At 41.6% G+C, this 22244-nt stretch overlaps 1 protein-coding gene across 1 annotated transcript in view; it reads right to left on the reverse strand.

Annotated features, from left to right (window-relative positions):
• The window catches only part of LOC124291133 (pre-mRNA-splicing factor CWC22 homolog), a 36885-nt gene that overhangs the window by 14324 nt on the left and 317 nt on the right, over positions 1 to 22244 (reverse strand). Inside the window, 9 exon segments of the mRNA XM_046728043.1 lie at positions 1668 to 1803; positions 3436 to 3564; positions 5087 to 5180; positions 6619 to 6747; positions 12716 to 12904; positions 14307 to 14667; positions 14670 to 16057; positions 16420 to 16451; positions 19404 to 20778. Coding sequence (XP_046583999.1) covers positions 1668 to 1803; positions 3436 to 3564; positions 5087 to 5180; positions 6619 to 6747; positions 12716 to 12904; positions 14307 to 14667; positions 14670 to 16057; positions 16420 to 16451; positions 19404 to 20778 — 3833 coding nt within the window.

Genomic DNA, 22244 nt, shown 5'->3' on the forward strand with positions numbered 1-22244 from the left:
GACTTCTGGCCTTCTTTTAAGTGCCTTGAGCATACTTAATTGTGTGGATTGTTGCACTATACATGTTGCCTTATTAGGTCTTTAGATGAAAGTCTGGAAGATCTACTGTTATTATCCGAATATTATTATTATTCTTATTATTATTTGTACAAATTTTGTGACAGCTCTTCTGAACGAACTACTGGGTCGATTTTCACGAAACTTTCAGGGGTGATAGCCTGTGTGCTGAAATTGATACATAGTCAAAGAAATCCCGACTTCCGGCTTCCGGTAAGGGCAGACAACACAAAATGTCAAAATCTTTACACATCAATATCTCAAAAACTATGATATAAATTGACCTAATTTTTACTCATTGTAGACAATATCATTCCCCATCGATTGAACGCATAGCGGAAGTTGGCCGGCAGGATAGATTTTCCGCCATTTTGAAAGAAACCTGATTTTTTTTTTGATTTTCGCGTTTTGACGGTGCCTGTGTTTAAAAATCTTCTCCTGAATGGCAAATAGTACAATCGTGTTTGATATATCATTGTAAAGTCCACATTCAGAAATACATAGAAAGCCCAAGGCATGTTGATATCTTGAATGGTTTTGGAGTTATCGCCCTTGAAAGTTGGTGAATTTTTCAAAGACGCATTTTCATACGGTTCACAAAAATGTCACAACTCTGCGAAAACTCAGTGGACTTCATTTTCCAAAGTACCAATCTGTAGATAATTGAATGGGCAACATCTTTGCTTCAAGATGTTATTATGTAATAATGAATAATTACGACACAAACACAAACATTGCGATTTTCCGCATTTCCGCACGTTTTGACGGTACCTGTGTTTCATAATCTTCTCCTCATGAACGGCAAATAGTACAAATGCATTGTACAATTTTACGACGATGTCGTATTGGCCACAGTCGGGTTGACTGTGGCCAATACGACATTGTGGTAAAATTACCTCACCACGTCTTGACTGAGAACCCAAGCATGTATAACCAATTGATGGCTTTCCAATGCCCAAAGAGCAATGTGCTTTTGGCAAAAACTGGGATTCCAGCAGTTTGTTTACTGGTCTGACCGTGCCAGGATCGCGCAAACCCTTTCTGCTACATCATCATGATTGCAGCGATCCAGCTAAATAAACGCACAATATCTTATACATTTAAAACAGAATCAACCTTCACACACAAAACTGCAGCCATGGCAGTCGTACATGTACTTTCAAATCATCTTAACTGCACCACAGAAATTTTTGAATGGGTGTTTCACAAATGCAATATATGCACATAACATATGCACAGATAGCTAGGATCATGGCGATTCCAGAACACTAATCGTTTTGACCGAAGACCCAAGGACAGCGGAGCTACGGCCTCTAAAAGAGAGAACTATTTTTTCTGTGGGAACTATTTGGTACATGACCCCGCTGCTCTCGTGTCAAAAACGTGTTCTGCCTGCGTTTTGGATGGTTTCTTGCCCTTAAATACACTTCAAACACCCATAACTCCAAGAGTTAAAATGGACGCTCCAGCTGGCATCCAAAGAAACAGTACAAGTAAAGGCAGCCACGGGGAGTGTATGGGGAAGTCTGAAGACCGTCAGTATTGCCCAGGAGGCAATCCTAGTTATTATTATTATTATGTTATTATTATTATTATTATTATTAACTCACCAGTTATTCCTCGGGGAGAGACCTCAGTCAGCTTCTGTCCACACTCCTTGAGGAAGCCAATAGCCACTTCCACGGAGTCATCTGTAGGGTTCTCCATCAGCAGGGTGAGGATCTCCAGGGCGATCACTTCATGGGCCTACAACAGCATACAATATACTTCATTCACATTGGAACAACATACCTATGACAAGCACCGAACATTTCTGGACTTGTTTCAAGCATGACTGCACAGAATAATCTATATTGCTTACGTATTTTTGTCATTAGAACTGGTCTTCACATGTCAACAAATGCACGAAAGATTTTAAACATTTGGGATCATTTCGACATGGAATTTATTCAACAAATGATGTCTAAGAAGAATTTGGCCACGAACAGGCAAACCAGTGGTTGAGAGTAACACATGCTTATGAGTAAGATGCTTCCAGGCTTTCACATTTCAGAAAGTGGGCCAACACCCATCTAAACAAGGGCCAACGTGTTTTATGATTTTAAAAAGTTTATGACCTCACTTTAATACCCATATGGCGAATAATAACCAGTGTCATGTGCGCATATCACTCTTGCCTAGCAACCATTGTTTCTGTATTTCGCCGTCTGTGACGTCATTACACAACTGAAGGTAACGTCATGGAAGAGGGCCGTCACACTTGCTTACTGTGTTTTACCGCACAAATGTACATGAATAAAATGGATAATAAAGAAATTATTACACTCGAGCAAGTGTGTCATACAACCGATACGAAATTTACACTTCCTCGTTTAATAATCTCTATATATGAACACTCCAGGAAATGGCCATCACGTGATCATGCTCACTCACATATTCCAAGAATCCAATTGTTAGATACCTCAGGGTCCCGATCTACAAAGCATTCGTAACATTACGACCTGTCGTAAATCTACCGCTTACCATAGGCTTACGAACATCATAGTGCATTGAACACTTCGTGGATCGGGACCCAGGATATAATGATGATGAGTGCTCATTATTGCTCTTGTTGAAGATACAGTATATGATTGACATGATAATTACGAAAACATTTCTCAAACTGACATTTTTGACTAAAAAATACCTCACACTAATTCAACAAGGTGTGCCAACTCATCATTATTTGCATGAAATTTGGCACACAGACTATTCAGTTTGCATAAGTAATGACACGACTGCGTATATCCTGTAATCCCACGGCCTAGATGCATCCCTGGTTGAGTATGGTACTTCACACTACAGATTAATAATCCAAAAACTGAATATTTTTTTAAGGATCCATCAGTGTCAACGTTTCACAGCATAAGCTCCCTGCTGGACTAACGCTTATCCTCTGTATATATATACTCAGCAGCAAAACAAAGCGTCAGTATGAATTCAAAATTAGATAGGCACTGTAATCAAATCATTACAGAAATGGACATAATAAGCAGATCAAAACATTTTTGGTGTACAATATCTTGACACATTAATGAATAACTCAGACGTAGGGAAAATAATATGGTTCTGGGACTGAGCTTGGTCAACGTGGCGCATCCGCTGTGATGCCTCCTCTCCCTGGACCAAGGTTCTGGAACACCACAGGACCCACTCTCTGGTTCAGGCTTATTCCCCCCATACCATGATGCTTGCACCTCCCCATGAGTTTCTTTCCATCCAGCTTGCTTGAACTAACCCGCCTGCGAGCTGTCATAAAGGTACAACTTCAGGGCCTATTCAACCCTTAATTCTTAGGGAATTAAACTGACCGAAGACATCAAATCAAACAAAACCTACCACTTGCTGGTTGACCAGGTGAGCTATGAAACGCGTAGAAGACAAACACACAGTCTTGTCATTTCTCCGGAAACCCTTCTTGAACTGCAGAATCAGACGCCTCAGAATCAGCTCACCATTTTGAGGAAACTGAAGAGAAAGCAGGATATGATAAAAATCCACAAATACACACAACTGCTGCTGCTGCAGATTACGGTATTTATTCATGCAACACAAACACTCCAGATATTAAAACAATGGTGTATAAATGATAGCTCTATAGAGAGTCTGGAGCAGACAAACAGTTATTTGACTTATAGTTAATGTCCTATGCATTTTGAGTGAGTGAGTGAGTGAGTGAGTAAAGAGTGAGTGAGTGAGTAAAGAGTGAGTGGGCTGTAAGTAATCAAGTCTTGACCAGACAGTCCAGTGATCAACAGCATGAGCATCATCTATGCAACTGGGATACGATGACATGCGTCATCCAAGTCAGCGAGCCTGACCGCCTGATCCCTTGAGTAGCCTCTTACAACAATCATGAATTACTGAAGACCAATTCTAACCCGGATCTTCACAGGTCACTAGGTACATTAAAATGCAGATCATGATTGTTCTTCTGTACTTCATATATAAATTCATGTATACAAGTCAGTCAGTGCAGTCAGTACAAAAAGATCTGTCAAAAGTCTACACAAGCTCAAATCTTTGAAGGGCATTTAGAAGTGGAATGCACAAGAAAAGTAAGGATTTATGGATGTCAACTTCTTTATTCTGAATAACACAATATTTCGGAGTATATGCTTCTTGCTCCTTCATCAGGTGAATGATGAAGGAGCAAACATACACGTTGAAACGTGTTATTCACAATAAAGAAGTTGACATCCATAAATCTTGCTTTTCTTCTACACAAGCTGAAAAAGCTACACTGGGTTAATATGAACAGCATTGTTGTAGTATTAGGTGTTCAAATTTCTTCCAAAGCAACTAAAAATGATTGGGTTTTAGTAACTTAGTTTGTGTATTTAATGCAAATAAGCTCATCTGGATATCTAGCCAGAGGAACCGATAAGCTGTGTATCTGTGTAAATTACGCAAATATTTATGTGAAAACTCAATTCCTATAAGTCTATTGTATACACTGACTGACTGACTGAGTTTAGTTTTACGCCGCTTTTAGCAATATTCCAGCAATATCATGGCGGGGGACACCAGAAATGGGCTTAACACATTGTGCCCATGTGGGCTATTGTGTACAAGTACGCTTGAATTTTCATAAATACTCAATAAATGCGTACACACAAATATGTCAAATCTTAGCATCGCGTACCGATGGATAGATAAGATAACTGAGGTATATTGAGAGGTTCTATTTCAGCACCTGAACTTGGAACTTGCAGTCTTTCTTATTGTTTCTCATATTACAGATCAAATATAAATAACAAACACTAACATTTAAACTTGATTATATTTATAAATTAATCGAAAATGGCTAAATACCCAATTGAGTTTGAGTGAGATGAGTACAATTTATTTGGTTACTGAAAGGAAAATTAGGATACCGAATTGAGATGAACACAAGCGAGTACATAACTCAATGACCCCAAAAGTTATCTCAGCTCTGTCTGGTACAGCATCATTCCTTCAGTGCAAAGAAAAGAGGTACCCTACTTACTTTAGTGTTGATGATGGCGACTAGAGCAGCGTAGACATGGGTGAAGGTTGGTGACAGGGTCTGTGCTTGAATGACCGATCTGGCCAGGTGACCTCTGTGAAAGAATGCTTGTAAGTTAGGTTAGGAGATCAGGGGCTGTCGACAAGGTCTGTATTGTTTTGTTTGCTTGTTAAGTTTATCCGCTGCTCTCGGCAATTTTTCTAGCTTTATGGCGTCTGTAAATGAGTGAGTGAGCGAGTTTTGGTTTTATGCCGCTTTTAGCAATATTCCAGCAATATCACGGCAGGGGACACCAGAAATGGGCTTCACATATTGGTCCCATGTGGGGAATCGAACGCGTCTGTAAATAATTGAGTCAAGACCCAACAATCAGTGTGCCATCATGGCGCAAATGGGATGCAATGACATGCATCAACTAAGTCCGTGAGCCTGGCTAGCTCTATATTGTCTCTTAGACAAAGAAAGGGTTGCAGAAGAACAGTTCTGACCAAGATGTTTACAGGTCCCTGGTAAAGGTGATCATGGAGGTCAAAAGGTGGAATTCTGGCTTCAGCGGGTGAGTGAGTGAGTGAGTTTGGTTTTACACCGCTTTTTGTAATATTCCAGCAATATCACGGTGTCCTCAAACCATAGTGAAGTCCTGCCACAAAACCCTTAGGGAGTGAGACAGTTAAAGATTTAAGTCACATCGGCAATATTACAGCTATATCATCGCCAAAACCCTCAGGAACAATGAAACACTGCTCTTTTTTATGTCGTTCCTGTTTTTTATCAGCAGCGCTACTAGAAATAGTAAAAGGTCTCCCAGTAACAAAACAATATCAGCAATTAAACCTTGATCATTCATCATTTATGAGTGAGTGAGTATGGTTTAACGCAGCTTTTAGCAATATTCCAGCAATATCATGGTGGGGGACACCAGGCTTCACACATTGTACCCATGCTGGGAATCGAACCCAGATCTTGGTCATGATGAGCAAACGCTTTACCACTAGGCTACCCCACCACCCCTGGGTACAGCAATATTCCAGCAATATCATGATCGGGGACACCAGGCTTCACACATTGTACCCATGCTGGGAATCAAACTCAGATCTTGGTCATGATGAGCAAACGCTTTACCACTAGGCTACCCACACCCCTGGGTACAGCAATATTCCAGCAATATCATGATCGGGGACACCAGGCTTCACACATTGTACCCATGCTGGGAATCGAACCCAGATCTTGGTCATGGTGAGCGAACACTTTACCACTAGGCTACCCCACCACCCCTGGGTACAGTAAGTGAGTGAGTGAGCATCATGAAATGTCATGCCATAGTATAACAGACATGGTGATGACAAACCAATAATCAAAAATTATGAGGAATATGGACCAATCATCATGGGATCGTGGTTTGCCACATGGGGCACAAATAGAGATCATTGGGTGATGTTTAGTTAAATATATGGACAAATTTTGGCATAATCAGATCATCGAGCTCATACTTCATAACTTGAATCTGGATTTGAATCTGACAATATTCTCACCTTCCTCTGACAATATTCTCCTGGAACAGCTCCTTGACAATCAAGATGATGTTTGAGACGTTCACTTTGTTGATGAGACCGTTGATGCTCTTCTTCAGAGCCTCCCAAGATATACGCTGGTACTCCACACTGAAACAACAGTCACATAATGGAATTTTCAAGTAAAATTGATATTTTTATACTTATCCTGATTCATGATCTTTTGCTTATCTCCATTTCCTTTGCGAATGGAAGTGGAACACTTGAATCCCTTGAAGTTCCCGAGGCGGACGTAAAAGTACACTCACCCACGAGTTACCTCCCTTTTGCCCTTTTCCCGTGCAAACAGTCATGCGACCAGCCTTACTTGTCACTCTCTCCTGATTTTCTGCCCATGCACTTGGATCTGCTGTAAAATCCAAACTGTCTTCAGCGGGGAGGTTGGGAGGGCTTCTCGTCATGAGTCAGGATAAGTATAAAAATATCAAGTTTACTTGAAAAATTACATATTTTTTCTTATCCTTACTCATGATCTATTGCTTATAGAATCCGACAGATTGGTGGTGGGTCAAGCCACTTCGTGGATTCATCAGCTGTCCTTAAATACGTCCTGTATCCCCCCCATGGGAACTGGCGAAACGGCATTTCCGTGAACTGTCTATCTGGCTGACCAGGTAGTTGGTTCTTGGCAATGAAGTCCCATCTAAGTCCTAGAAGAACTGCAGCATGTTGTCCCTTGTCGAATCTGGTTCGACCAAAGTCCAGCACATGTTATCTCTGATATTCGAGCTGCCGTGGCTAGCGCAAACAGGAACAGAGTCTTTTGTGTCAGCAGCTCGAAGGTACTCTGGTCTAGAGGTTTGTAGGCATCACTCGTCAGATGACGTAGAATTACATTCAGATCCCAGGCCGGAGCTCTGAACTTCCTTTGCTGGTCCTCCAGTTTAAAAAATCTCAGCAGAGAAGTAATTCTGGTACTTTCGTCAACTTGATGCCTGTTTTCATGGTAATCACTGTACTGATGGCGGCGAGGTATGTAGATAATGTCGAACCTTTCGGAGTGAGTGAGTGAGTATGGTTTTACGCCGCTTTTAGCAATATTCCAGCAATATCACGGCGGGGGACACCAGAAATGGGCTTCACACATTGCACCCATGTGGGGAATCGAACCCGGGTCTTCAGCATGTCGAGCGACGCTTTAACCATTAGGCTACCCCACCGCCCCAAACCTTTCAGATGTCTGGTCTGTCATAGGTATTCCGCCACTTGAGGATGAGTAGCTTTCATCGCAGTGAAGCCATTCCGCCTTGCATAAGTCTCAAAATTCAGCCACTTGTCATCATACAGGTTACGAGTAGATCTGCATACAGTGACGTTACTGCCTGGCTGCCCTGGCGGAGTATCCTCCTTTCTTCGAACATGTTTTGATACGGTCCACACGTGTAGCTGGAACGCTGTCGGGTTCCCGTGGACTTGCTTGATGTGCGGATGTATGAGTAGGTTCGGCCAATCTGGTAACTTGATTGTTGGACTTTCGAGATCTTCTATTAGGTCTAGGAACCATACTCTCGCTGGCCAGTATGGCGCGACCAAAGTCAGTTGTAGCACCCGTGTCTGTTTGATCTTCAACCATACTTCCGGTAGTAATATCGGGGATGGAAACGCGTAAGCGTAAGTCCTTCCTAAGATATGTTCAGTGCATCTGTTGCCCAGGCTTGAGGATCTGGAACTGTTGAGACAAACGTCTGTAGTTGTTTGTTGAACCTCGTGGCAAACAGGTCTATGCAGGGGATCCTATTTCCCTTATGATGAGCTGGAACGCTTCTGGGTGGAGCATCCATTCCGTAGTTGACGGGTGCAGTGGTCGGGAGAGAGCGCCTGCAAGTACGTTCTTGGCTCCGGGTATGTGACACGCCTTTATCCAGATGTTTGCTTCCTCTGTGATGTGGAACAACTTGAATGTAAGCTGTAGCAGGCTTGGAGACCCTGTGGATCCTTGCCGATTTATGGAGAATGCCACTGTAGAGTTGTCCGTGTGGACCATCAGCATTTTGTTTCAACGAGCTCGACCATAGTAGTAAGGCGTTGATCACGGCTTTCATCTCCAGCAGATTGATGTGAAGATGCTGCTCTATTTTGGACCACCTTCCTGATGCAACTTGATTGTTGAGATGCGCACCCCAACCTTGTATCGAAGCGTCTACGTAGAGATGTGAGTCGAAGGCCGGCACTTGTAAATAGGTCCCTCCACAAACGTTCAACCTATGTGTCCACCATAGTAGATACCTCTTGAGGTTGTCTGGCATAAAGATAGGGTCAATGCTGTCTAGATGTTTTGTCACGAACTGTTGCAGTGGTCTTAGTTGTAACCTTCCTGTGCGAGTCAAGTCCTGCGCCAAGGTTAGTAGACCGAGTAGAACTTGCCATGATCGTAGTGTTAATGGAGAGATGACTGCTGGTGGAATCATGGCTTGTATCTTGACCCAACGATCTTCTGGGACAACAATACGATTCTGTGTTGTGATAAACCTTATCCCCAGAAATTGCATATCTTGTTTTGGTTCCAACTCTGACTTCATAAGGTTCACCAGCCATCCTAGTTGAGTGAGCAACTTGATCGTGAAGTTCAGCTGTAGTCTGAGTTGACTGGCATCTTGGTGAACCTGAATTCCGTCGTCCAAGTAGACCTCGATGATGTAGATATGCGACTATAGGCTTGGTTATTCGTGCGAATAGCCACGGAGCCGAAGATATTCCAAACGGTAAGACGTTCCATTGGAAGTGCTGCCCTCTGAATAGGAATCATAGATACTTTCTTGATTCTGGATGTATGGGGATGTGTAGATATGCATCCTGTAGGTCTATGCTGGCCATGTAATCTGCTGGACAGATGAGTAGTCTGAGTTGAGGTAGGTGGATCATTCTGAACCTCTCTGTTTTCAGTAGATAGTCTTTGTTGAATTTGCGCATGTTGTAAATCAGTCTGAACTTCTCCTTGGAGTTCTTCTTGGGTACTAGAAAAATTGGGGAGTAGAAGCCTGGAGTGAGATGATGCTGATCTATTATCTCTACCGCCTCCTTCATAAGTAGTGAGTTGATGGCTTCTTGTAGTTTGTCTGCCTGTTCCTCTGCATAGTCGAAGACCATCGGGCTGAGGGTTAGCAGAGGTATGGCCTTGAGTTGTACCCTGTATCCTTCTCTTAGTACTTCGGAGACGTAGTCGTTCTCTAGTATTCCCCAATTTTTCCAGTACCTTTGTAGACGTCCACTCACTGTCGATGGTTTTACAGGAACGGCTGGGGGTGGAAGACTTCAGTCGTTCCGAATCTTGATATCAACGTCTAGTTCCTCTGGATCCTCTGGGAGTGCGGCCTCTCCCTGAGTTTCCTCTGTTATTTCCGGATGGGCAACGAAAAGATCCTTTGCCGCCTCTGAAGCTGGAGTACTTCTTCTCCTTTGCCTTCTGTATGCCGGAATATTTGGACTTACTGTTATACTTTTGCGAAGTATGACGGATGACATTGGCCAGAGAATCTATGGATTTTATCATCATAACTTCTCTAGAGTCGTGCGTAGCTTCCTTAGCTGCATCGTCTATTTGTCCTCCAAAGATAGTAGGCGCCTCCCATGGAGCTCTCAGTGGCGGTTGGGTGAATCTATCACTCCATGAACAGGATGCAAGTAGCCCTTGTCTGCATAGTAAAGTGAGACCTGCAGATATAGATGCCAGATGGTCCGATAAAAAGTATTGGTCCTTCTGTGTTATGAGGGCCGAATATATCATTCTATCCTCTTCCGAACTTGCGTTCTGGAATTTATTGATCAATGCTTCATTGATGGCTCTGGACCTGGCCAACCCAAAGAAGGACCTCCTTGTAGCAGTATCCAGTTGAGATAACTTTTTATCTTCCACTTTATACATCTTGTTTCGTGAGTCGTTGACTAGCTTTATGTTGTCATCCCATTCAGGCACCTTTGTAAATGGATCCATATGATGTAAGGGGAATCTCTCCACATTAAATGATGGCAGATGCTGACTCTGGTACTTGGATGCTTTCGCAAAAGCTGTGCGTAGGTTAGAGGGTACCTTGGATATAGGTGCAATCGGCGGGATAGTGACGGAGTCAAAGTCGTCGTTACGCATCATATAATTGAGATTTCATCTTTATCCTTAGAAGGAGACTCCAAGTTCAACCCGTTGGCAATCCACGCTGTAACCTCTGAGTCTGGGAAGACGAAGTCTGCTTGCTGATCCAGAGTCTCCTGATTATTAGAGCTAGGCCTCTGCGACTCATCCATCTGCGAACCTGTATCCCTTCTCGAACCTTCATCATCCTTTCGCGAACCTCTATCTGAAGATTCCTCCCTATGCGAACATCTATCTTGAGAGTGCTCTCTTCACGAACCTGTATCTGTAGATTCATCTTTTCGCGAACCTCTGTGATGTGAGCTATCTCTTCGCGAACGTCTGTCGCTAGATGTATCCCTTCGCGAACTTCTGTGACGTGAGCCTTCTCTTTGCAAACCTCTGTCTCATGATGAGTGACTTCGCGAACGTCTGTGAGAGATATGAGATCTCGATCTAGAGCGGCTAGGTGTAGGAGATGGATCCTTCAATGTTCTCGAACATTGAGGGTTCGCGAATGTAGAACTGTGAGTAGGCATCTCATCTCTACTATCCTCCTCTAAGATGAGAGTCGTCCGACTGTGGAGACCTTTGCAAAGGTGTACATTCACCAACGTAGTCTTGAGACGTAGTTCTATGAGGAGTAGGTTAGTACTAGCACGCGTAGATTTACCCTCCGATCTGGTAACAGATGCTTTCTTCTGCGATGTAGTAGAAGATGACGTCTTTTTCTTAGCTTGAGTCGGAGTCAATTGCGTTGTAGCCAATCTCTTCCTGGCCCCCGTACCAGCAGACTGCCTCTGCAACGTACTAAACATAGCACCAGTATTATGAACTTCAGCAGTAGCAAGCAACATACGGTTTGTAGGCTGATCTCCTGTTTTATCAGCCGTGACTTGAGATGACTTCCTCATCAGATCCATGGCACGTCTATAGATATAAGACAAATATTGATTAAATTGAAGATTTGATAAATCAACACAATAAGTACAGCGCAAGCTGGAAGAACATGGTTTCGTGCACGAAGGACACTGGATCAGCCACGGATAACCTGTGTCTGCAAACACTGCAAGATTTCATGAAATGTAAACAAAGTTACATTACGATGAATTTATGACATAAATACAAATAATTTTTACAAAATTTTTACAAATAATACATAGTAGTTATTGCCAAATCCATATACAGCATAATTTTGAAGAATAGGACCTAAATAAAAGGATATAAAGCTGTATAAGGGACTCCAGTGCTCCAGTGAAAAGGGAGAGAGTGACAAGTAAGGCTGGTCACATGACTGTTTGCGCGGGAAAAGGGGAGGTAACTCATGGGTGAGTGTATTTTTACGTTCGCTTCGGGAACTTCAAGGGATTCAAGTGTTCCGCTACCATTCGAAAAGGAAAGGGAGATAAGCAAAAAATCATGAGTCAGGATAAGAAAAAATTTACAAGGCTTGTTTAACACCACACTCAGCAATATTCCACCTTTGATGGCGGTCTGTAAATAATCGAGTCTGGACCAGACACTCCAGTGACCAACATCATGTGCATCGATCTACACAATTAGGATACGATGACATGTGTCAACCAAGTCAGAGAGCTTGACCACCTGATCCCATTAGTCGCCTCTTACGACAAGCATGGGTTACTGAAGATCAATTCTAACCCGGACCTTCACGGGAAGAGCATTGAATTAAGCAACTGGTATACATGGACATCAACCAAGTCAACAAATCTGACCACCCGATCTGTTCATCAACTCTTTCAACAGATACAAGTTGCTGAAAAACAATTCTAAACTGGATCTTCATAAGTACTATCCATAATCACAGACTTCACCAGTGAGTATGGTTTTACATCAAGCGCTTTTCGCAATATTCCAGCAACATCACAGCAGAGAACACCAGAAATTGACTTGAATTGAGTGAATGCTTTAACCACTAGACTACCCCACCGGCCCTACTTCTTGAAGAAGAGTCAAACATATACCACCCACCTGCTCTTGTCGGTTATCTGTGCTTGCATCATGCGTAGTTTGGCAGGTGGGATGTAGGCACCGCCTGTTTTCCCTGTCAACATTTGCTTGCCTGTAGGTGCAGCCTTGGCCACCTTAGCGACAGGCTCCCCTTCACCACCGCCAGCAGCTGCAGGATCTGCTTCCCCAACTCTTCTCTTGCGAGAGTTGCTGTCAATAACAAATATCAACATAACTTAATTCATGGGTATTTTTAACATTAGCCAAAGTAATCCAAGTGGTTGCTGCAACACCAGAAGAAAATCAGTTACGATGGTGACAATGAAGATGTGTTCGAAGAAGTGGTTCAAAAAGTTTCCACTCAAAGGTCGAAAGAAGGACAAATGTACAATGTGAGATAGGATAAGGTTGAAAATTATGTATTTTCTCTCATATTTTAATTGTAAGGAATATTTCAACCTGCAAAGTTCTTGACAAAGAAACATTTAAGTCACGTTTATATTCCAGTTTAATCATTATGGCTATTATAAAACTACTGAACGAAAGCAGTGTTCGAAAAGTCTGTGAAAATCGGCAAAAGCGGTAGACTTCACTATCCACATTATTACTAATATTTACACTTCATCCTGTTTATAAATCTTATTTAATGTATAAGAAATATTAAATCTGAAATATGTATTAGTCATATGCATTTTTTGGGCAATATATGAAATGCATATTGACTTTGAAACACTATGTAGTGTGTCAAAATGGCAACACTGTATATTGGGAGAAAAAGATATGTTGGCCATGCATATTTTGATGGCAACACTGTAATGACCACTGGCCGTTTTTAATTAGCTGATTGTTGATGAAGATCCTACATGGTACATAATAAAGATATCATTTTCTAAGGATGTAACAAATCTGTATTGGAATATGTATTGTGACAATATTTTGGGAGCAAAAGTCATGGCTCCTGAATGTAGACGAAAATCCAACTTTGTTTGTTTGTTTGTTGTTAAAATGCTGCACTCAGCAATATTCCAGCTATATGGCAGCAGTCAGTAAATAATTGAGTCTGGACCAGACAATCCAGTGATCAACAGCATGAGCATCAATCAACGCAATTTGGATACGATGACATGTGTCAACCAAGTGAGCGAGCCTGACCACCCGATCCCGTTAGCTGCCTTTTACGACAAGCATGGCTTCAACTTTGTACATACTAAATATATATATATTACAAGGTCCAAGTCAGCAAGGTCAGTTGAAGCTATCATGGATACAGGAGAGAATATAACAAATTACTTCCAGTTTTTCAAATAACAAACATCATTCCTGAATAAATTTTTGTGTAGAACTCAATTAGTAACAATTAGACAATACACTGAAAACAGAAACTATACCATTTGAAAAATGCATTTCAGCGTACCAGTATTATTGAGTAGTTGTACTTATGTTTTTATGAAATATATGAAGATAAGGAGGAAACCAGGATTTGATACTTTTTGGATCAATCAATTGGAAATATTGTACTAGTTCAAATAATTCATAAGTGTTTCCTGTATGAACATTTTGTAAAATATTTTCCCAAAAGTTCTAAGGAAGTAATACCACAATATTGACTTACCTATCGTTTTCTGTATCCTCCCCATTTCTATCCCTCCTATCCACTCTTCTGTCATTCATCCCTCGTCTGTCGCCTCTGTCATCATTCCATCGATCCCCATCACGGTCGTTCCTTCTCCAACGATCCACCTCTCCATCACCCCTCCATCTGTCCATCTGTCGTTCATCCCTTTCTTCATTCCTCCTGCCACGGTCATCTCTTCTGTCATTCCACCTGCCATCTCGCCTGTCATCTCTTTCATCTCTCCTCATTTTCCCACCTCTTTGATCTCTCCTATCCCTGTCTACACTACCATCTCTCTCTCCCCTTTCATAATTCCTCTCATTCCTTCTGTCATTCTCACGACTACCACCACGTCTTATATCCCCGTTCTCTCTTCTGTCAGGCCTTCTTTCAGCTCACTTCGGTCCTCTCTCCTCCGATGTTTGTCTCTCCTCTCGGATTGTCTGTCTTCATCCTCAGATTCACTGTTCCACTGTTCTTTCCTTCTATCCTTTTCTCTACTGTTGGCCCTGTTAACAACCCTGACGGCAATTTCACTCCTTCTCTTTGGCATTTCTTCCTCACTTTCATCACTGTCGCTGCTGTCACTGCTAGAACTATCGGAACTGTCATCTGAGCTGTCACTCATTTCTTCCTCTTTCTCTCGTTCCCTCTCTCCCTCTTGTCTTTTCTCTCTCTCCCCTCCCCTGTCTGCCCTGCCTTGATGGGCTCTGCTACCATCAGACTCCTTTTCAACCCTTCCTTTCTCTACTCTTTTTTCTATTTCACGGCTCTGGCTCCTATCACCTCTTCTTTTCTCCTCTCTTCTCTCAATCTCACTACTTCCACTTCTATCAAGTCTTCTTTTCTCCTCTTTTCTGTCGATCTCACTGCTTCCGCTTCTATCACCTCTTCTTTTTTCATCTCTTCTTTCTATCTCACTGCTTCCACTTTTATCACCTCTCCTTTTCTCATCTCTTCTTTCGATCTCACTGCTTCCACTTCTATCACCTCTTCTCTTCTCCCTATTTTCCATTTCATTGCTATCACTTCTATCACCTCCCCTTTTCTCTTTTCTTTCCCGCTCTTTACTGCTGCTCTTACTATCTGTAGACTTTTCAGATTTTCTTTCTCTTTCAGGGCTTCCTCTAGTTTTCTCAACTTGTCTTTCTAAATCTTTGTCACTTCTCTTTCTCTCTGCCCTTGCCTCTTTTTCAATACTTCTGCTTCTTGCAGCTATGGTCTTTATTTCTCTCCTTTCCTTCTCTCTGCTTCCATGTCTGTCGCTCTTCACCTTCTCCGCTCTTTCTCTCTCAATACTCCTACTCCTATCACGATTCCTCTCCCCTCGTCTTTCTTGCTCTGTACTGTCATTCCTGTTATCCAAACTCTTCTCACTCTTACTCTGACTCCTGTCATCATCATCCTTGCTCCTCTTCTTCTCTGACCTTGGATCCTTCTCACGACTGGCAAGAGACCCTTCATCACTGTCTTCATCTCTTTGTTTGCGTTTCCGGGTTTCTTCCTCTTCATGTTCTTTCCCCTTCTGCTGATCTCTTCCTTCCTTTTTCTTCCCCTCCCGAGCATCCTGTTCCTTCCTCTCCCTTGCCAAGAGATCCTTCTTCTCTTTCTCCTTCCTTTCTTTGGCTGCAGCCTTTTCCCTCTCTCGTCTCTCCTTGTCTCTTCTCTCCTCTTCCTCTCGGCGTTGAGCTTCTTCCTCCCTCTCAAACTCATCATCATTATCATCCTCCAGCTGCACCAAGGTTACTCTGCAATGCAAGAAACACTTTAACTGGACTCAACCAAAGCTTATTACAATCCCCATTTTCAACTCTCTTGGACCAAAGGATGTCAGACTTCAAAGATGACACTGTTCAGTGGTCCCCCCTCGTGAAAAATAGCGAAAAGTGACAACAAAATAATGATCATTTCTTAAACAGCCTTTTTACTCGGGTGTCTAAAGTTATGAACCAAATCATCAGAGTTGGTCTGTCGATTTCATGTGACTGTGCAAAATTTGGTTTTGTTGCATTTATTAGGTCTCAAATGAAGTCAAACGGACGGCAGTTTCCTGTACAGACATAGCAGTGTCAGTTTAACAAGTATATTTCTTCTAGTATGACAAACTTACCTCTCCTCGTCCTTTTCATTACCATCAGTTTTCTGTAATTTAAACCGATAAAGCATTATCAACTATCAACAAATGAAAGATACAGACAATAATTGAAGTCTAAACAAATGATTATTATGAGAAATCAGTATCTGTATCTGATATTGAATGAATAATTGAATTTTGAAACATAACAGAGCGTAACAGGGTTCAATGTAACCATGGCAACTGAAGTGTTGTAGTTGGTAAATTATTAATATAACATAAAGTGTAGAGTATATAAACGTAAACATCATTTAACGATTTAGCATGAAAGTCTAGGGGTCCTTGCCATAATCAAACTGCTAAAATTTGAAACTTTACGGATCCTCAGTTTAAATATTGAAAGAGCAAACTTCAAGGATACCCCTTCAATTCAAACACTGACTCAAGATTAAAAAGATTGGTAAGATGATGTAAAATAGCTACCCAAGTTAGCGTTGACATGTATCTAATGATGGCAAACACACCTATGACATCTTGTCTAAGCAGTAGCGTTGGGAATTGGTTAAAATCTCATAATTGATGATTGGCTCATTACAACTAATGAATCATCGTAAAATAATTGGTATTTATCAAATTTTCCTGTTATGTTTGTTAATGCACACAAATATAAAGAAAATACATGTTCTTTGGGTTTTGCTAATTGCAAAATTAAAGGATGACTAGCATGTTTGGAACATACATTTCCTGGAGTCTTTATGATAAATTCAATCATGATTTTGAAAAAACACGACCAATTGCTTGGTCGTTTAGTCATTGCATTCAATCTTCAATTATTTCAAATAATCGGACCACCATTAAGCAGAAAATTTCTCTTGGCCCTAACCTATACTTTATATTTGGAAAGTCTTGTGCCATGAAATTGTTAGTGGCAAACAACAGCCTTATCTGCATCTCGATCATTTTGGAATACATCCTATACATCTATGACTTTACTAAGTGTTTGGCTGTTTCTTTCAGAGCTGTTACGTTCATCATTTCATCCCTCAGTTCACATGTTCAATGATTCATTCCAGGCTCTACAGAAATTATCAAGACGTACACAGGACCCTCAAATCTCATAATTATAGTACTGTCGGAAATAGAAAAAAACTGTTTTTAGGCTGTTACTCTGTATCCCTAAAATTGACACAATTGCAAATAGCATATGTCGAAATAACCCACTTCGGCCTAACTGGGCGTTCAGTGGGATGCGTAATATGATATCCAGAAAAGCATGTTTACTCGTAAAATCGGGCAAAACTTAGAAAAAATATGAATGGCTGCTGAAAACAATAGATCAGACTATAGATGGCAATTAGGTCGCTCAGCCAGGTATGACGACGTACCGTTGACTCACCTGGCATGAAATGCACGTGCTGCCTACAGGCACAAGGGGTCATCTCAAAGATATTTTGTGCTTTTTCATGTGTGTTGACTATGTCTCATCTACTGATTAACATCTTACGTGTCTTTCTTTCATAAGGTTTATGTTGAGATATGTAAGAGAGAATGATACCGAAAACCATAGAAACGCATCGTAGTATATAGGTGGCATGACCAAGCGAAGATCGACAGGACTGGATATTATTTGTAAATTGTTATGACGTGCCGTGTACCTCCCCAGTATAATTGCCCTAAAGGATTATCTTATCTTAGCTGATATCTCTATCCCCACGCCCGACCCCAGGTTTTGCTTTTGAGGCGACCCCTCCTATCTGTTTCTTTTTATAGTGACAGTGAGACTGCATGGTAGCTACATCCTTAAAAGTTTCGGCATTGTGTTATCAATTGGTCACTTGGTGTCAGGCATTTGTTTTAAACTATAGAGTGAGTGAGTTTAGTTTTATGCTGCTTTTAGCATTATTCAAGTAATATGGTGGTAGAAACCAGAAATGGGCTACACACATTGTGCCCATGTGAGGAATCGAACCCAGGTCTCAAGCGCGACAAGTGAACGCTTTAACCACTAGGCTACCCCATCGCCCTATAAACTATAGATGTGTTGTAGTTGACAAGGAAGGTTGGAGTAGCATGTTTACCTGTCAGTTTTGATTGGCTGGCATATGTCTGGACTACCATTTGTTAGTTGACAAGATATGGCAGTTTCATGAACTATGAGTGACATTGTAAACCAAAAGTCACTGTGTTCTTTAATCTGATTGGTTGAAAAACATGATCAAATGGCATTCGATTCCCGGAAATTCACTGCGTATTAATACATTCAAACATCGCTCACACTATTGTATTGTTACGTCGTCAGCTGTGATGACATCATTCAAATCATATTGTGACGTAAAGTCAGAATGACGTCAAAAATGAGCAGTTCCAGATGGTACCATGGGAGACAGCCGAAACGGCCGGCTGATGACATTTCACTGCTGTACCCGTACTCGATGTCAATGAGTGCAGACACAAAAACGTGTGTGGACCTTTTGGTTTACTTTTGTGTTTACAATGTCGATAAACATCATGTGTTGGCCAATTTCCGGGTGTTATTGAGTATTTGAAGCACGGGAATATTTCATTTGAAACCTCCGCTGCGCCGTCGGTTCCAAATGAATTCCTGTGCTTCAAATACTCAATAACACCCGGAAATTGGCCAACACATGATGTTTATCTCTAAATGTATAATTAATGGAAGGATTATTCATGTCATCATGCAACTGGCAGGCAGACAATGTGTCGACAGATAGTGATTAAAGATATGTTTATCTTTTTGTTTGCTGTTGGCCTGCACCTATAACAGCATCATGAAACTTACGCAAATGTGTGTCACTCACAGGTTATGCAGTACATTCCAGCTGACAGAACATTCCAGATTTTCAAGTTACAGTACTTCTTATAATTCAGTCCCCACTAACCATGTTTACCTGGATTATCAGTTCCACAAGTATGGGTCACATGACCAATTAAGATGATTAGTCCTCTCATCAAATTATGGCATACCGAATAATAATTTCAATCTGATTAACTCATCTTACCTGTACAGACATCTTGGACTTCTTTCCACTCTTCCCTACATCACTGTCTTCATCTGTTGTGCGTACTTCACCACTCTCTCTGTCACTCTCGTGAGGTCGAGTCTTGCGAGGAGAGCTATCCTTCTCAGACTCATCACTGCTACTGGAATCAGAGTCATCAGAGGAAGATGAAGATGAGTCAGATGACTCCTTACTCTTTTCCCCTTTACTGTCCTCCCTCAATCTCTTCACTCGTTTTCCTTTTTCTTCAGGACGCTTTTTTCCTTCACTTGGACGTTTCTCCTCCTCACTAGAGCTACTGTGATGCCGCTTCTTGTGAGACTGGGAATCCCTCACTCTTTCAGAAGTGTCATTTGACTTTGTGGATTTACACTTCTGTTCACCTGCTGCTCTTGGACTGGGTCTGTCATCACTGGAACTATCATGTCTTCTACGATCGGGCTTCTGCTCTGATCGTGATGACCTCTGAGGGGATTTGCTTGAAGGAGATTTCCTCTGTTTTGGTGAACCACTGCTCTGTTTACGCCTACTCCTTGGACTCTCTGACTTATCTCTCATCTTTGACTTTTCAACCATTCTCTCCCTTGACTGACTTGGTGAAAGGTCCCTCTTTTGTCCATCTGAACTTGGACTTCTGGTCCTTTCACTTTTATTTGTCCTTTGATGTCGATCAGAGACTGGACTTGGCGATTTCTCTACTCTTGACCCCTGTCTATCTCTTTCCAGTCTGCGGTCTAATAATGTTTTGTCGAGTCTGCGATCTGAAGATGGCCTTTCAGATCTGTGGTCTGAGGACGGTCTGTCAGGCCTTCGATCTGAAGATGGTCGTTCAGGTCGGCGATCTGAGGAAGATCGTTCAGGTCTGCGATCTGAAGAAGGTCGTTCAGGTCTACGATCAGAGGATGGTCTGTCCCCTCTACGATCTGAGGATGGTCTGTCAGATCTGCGATCTGAGGATGACCTGTCTGAGAGTCTTTCCTGTGAAGCAGCTGGACTTCTAGAGACAGTTTTTTGTCTTCTGCTTGGATCTGGACTTCTGCTACTAACAGATCTCTCACTCGTATTTCTGTTTGATCTGTTCTGGTGATCACGCGAGCCTGTAGACCTTCTAGAGCTATTGTCTGCATGGCTGTCATCAGAACTCCTTTGGGACCTCTTCCTTTCAGGACTGTCTGCTCTCACATCTCTCCTTTTAGAGGTGTTTACCCCAGCAGAGCTTGAGTCTGAGTTGGATTCTTCATCAGAGTTGGAGGAGCTACTGTTGGAATCAGAGTCTGAGTCAGAGTCAGAAGAACTATCTTCTGTTGCAGATCCAGCAGATTTGATTTTCTTAGGTTCCTCATCTGAGGAATTGTCCTTTTCTGAAACATCCCGTCTGAAAACACGACAGAACATTAAACATTGACATCAACATTAGTCATCTGTTACCTCATTTTCCTTTTAGACAAGATGTCTTCAGTCTCAGTGACACAAAGCAACCTAGGAACATGGAATATTAATGCATGTTCTTGTTTTCTAGCAGATGAGAGCCCAAATTCAACACAATTAAAACTTAATACTGATTATGTGAGTAAAAGTTTAGGTTACAGTCAGTCATGTAGGGGCTCTACACTGAAAAGCACTGTAATATCATGTGGTCAATATTAACCAGTAGAAAAGCAAGAATCTTGGTAGAGATAAAACAATGTTAGTTTCAAAACCTTCAGGCCACAAAAGGCTAGTCTGTTATTGAGAGAGTGGTTCTACACTACTGTTGGCAATACTCCAGTTACTTCACAACATATCCCGGTGTCAGGGGTTTTCAACGATGTAAGACAAAATGTATTTTTTATCTGCAATATCATTTAAAGTTTGTACTTTACTAACCTTGAGTGATAAAGGATATATTCATCTATTTCACACAAAAATATCAAGTGTTCCCTACAAAATAGCGTTGATGAAATCGTATCGGCGGAACTGTTGCCGTTCGTAACATCCGGGTATTTTGTATGGGTTTTCAACGATGAGCCATACTTTTTGCTCCGCACTGCGAGGGAGTGTTGTGATCACGTGGCTTCCTATTTATATATTGCCTGTCACCAGCAGAAGACTGATCTAACTGAATTTTCAGCTTGCTATTTTTTGTTATAAAGGGAACTGATTTTGCATCGTAAGTGGTATTAACGATCTCGGGTAAATAATATTGATGTTTGTTTGCTTTTTATATAACTTTACTTCCCGATTTCCATTGTCAATAAAACTCCTCACGACAGCGACTAGGCACCCGCCCTACCAGTTAAACTGTTTGTGCACTCCGATCGCACACGTACTCCCCCGATATAAGCGTGTGCAATGCAATCGTCGAAATCACCAGAACGTTGATTTCAGCTCGTGTTGGGATATTGCACACATAACAAAATCGAACTTTGTCCAGTCAAAAGAGTTGTTGACACTGACAGTATAACCTGTAACACATGTTTGCAGAAGTACCATCACATCCAATCTGAGAGTTCACAAGTTGTAACAACTTGTTTATGATTAGTTTGCTCCCACCACAACCTTTCACTACCATACTATGAATGTGGACAAATTTCCTATTTTTAACATGTCTATTGCTTCAATAGATGTTATGTCTTCAATTCAGTCATACCATGCCATTATTTGTTAAGATCTATATTGATGCAAAGGTCATAACCCTACCCAAATTATACTATGAAACTGACAATAAATATGGAATGTTATTTTTGTTATAATCACTTCTCGTTGTAAGCATTTTGAACATGCTGAACACCTGGATCTGGATTTAACACAAATGTGACTTCTATCGGCTTTGCACACAATTAAAAATACCGACTATGAGAA

The sequence above is a fragment of the Haliotis rubra genome, unplaced genomic scaffold (assembly GCF_003918875.1).
Source record: "Haliotis rubra isolate DU_JTF1 unplaced genomic scaffold, ASM391887v1 Scf483, whole genome shotgun sequence".
Classification (NCBI taxonomy): domain Eukaryota; kingdom Metazoa; phylum Mollusca; class Gastropoda; order Lepetellida; family Haliotidae; genus Haliotis; species Haliotis rubra.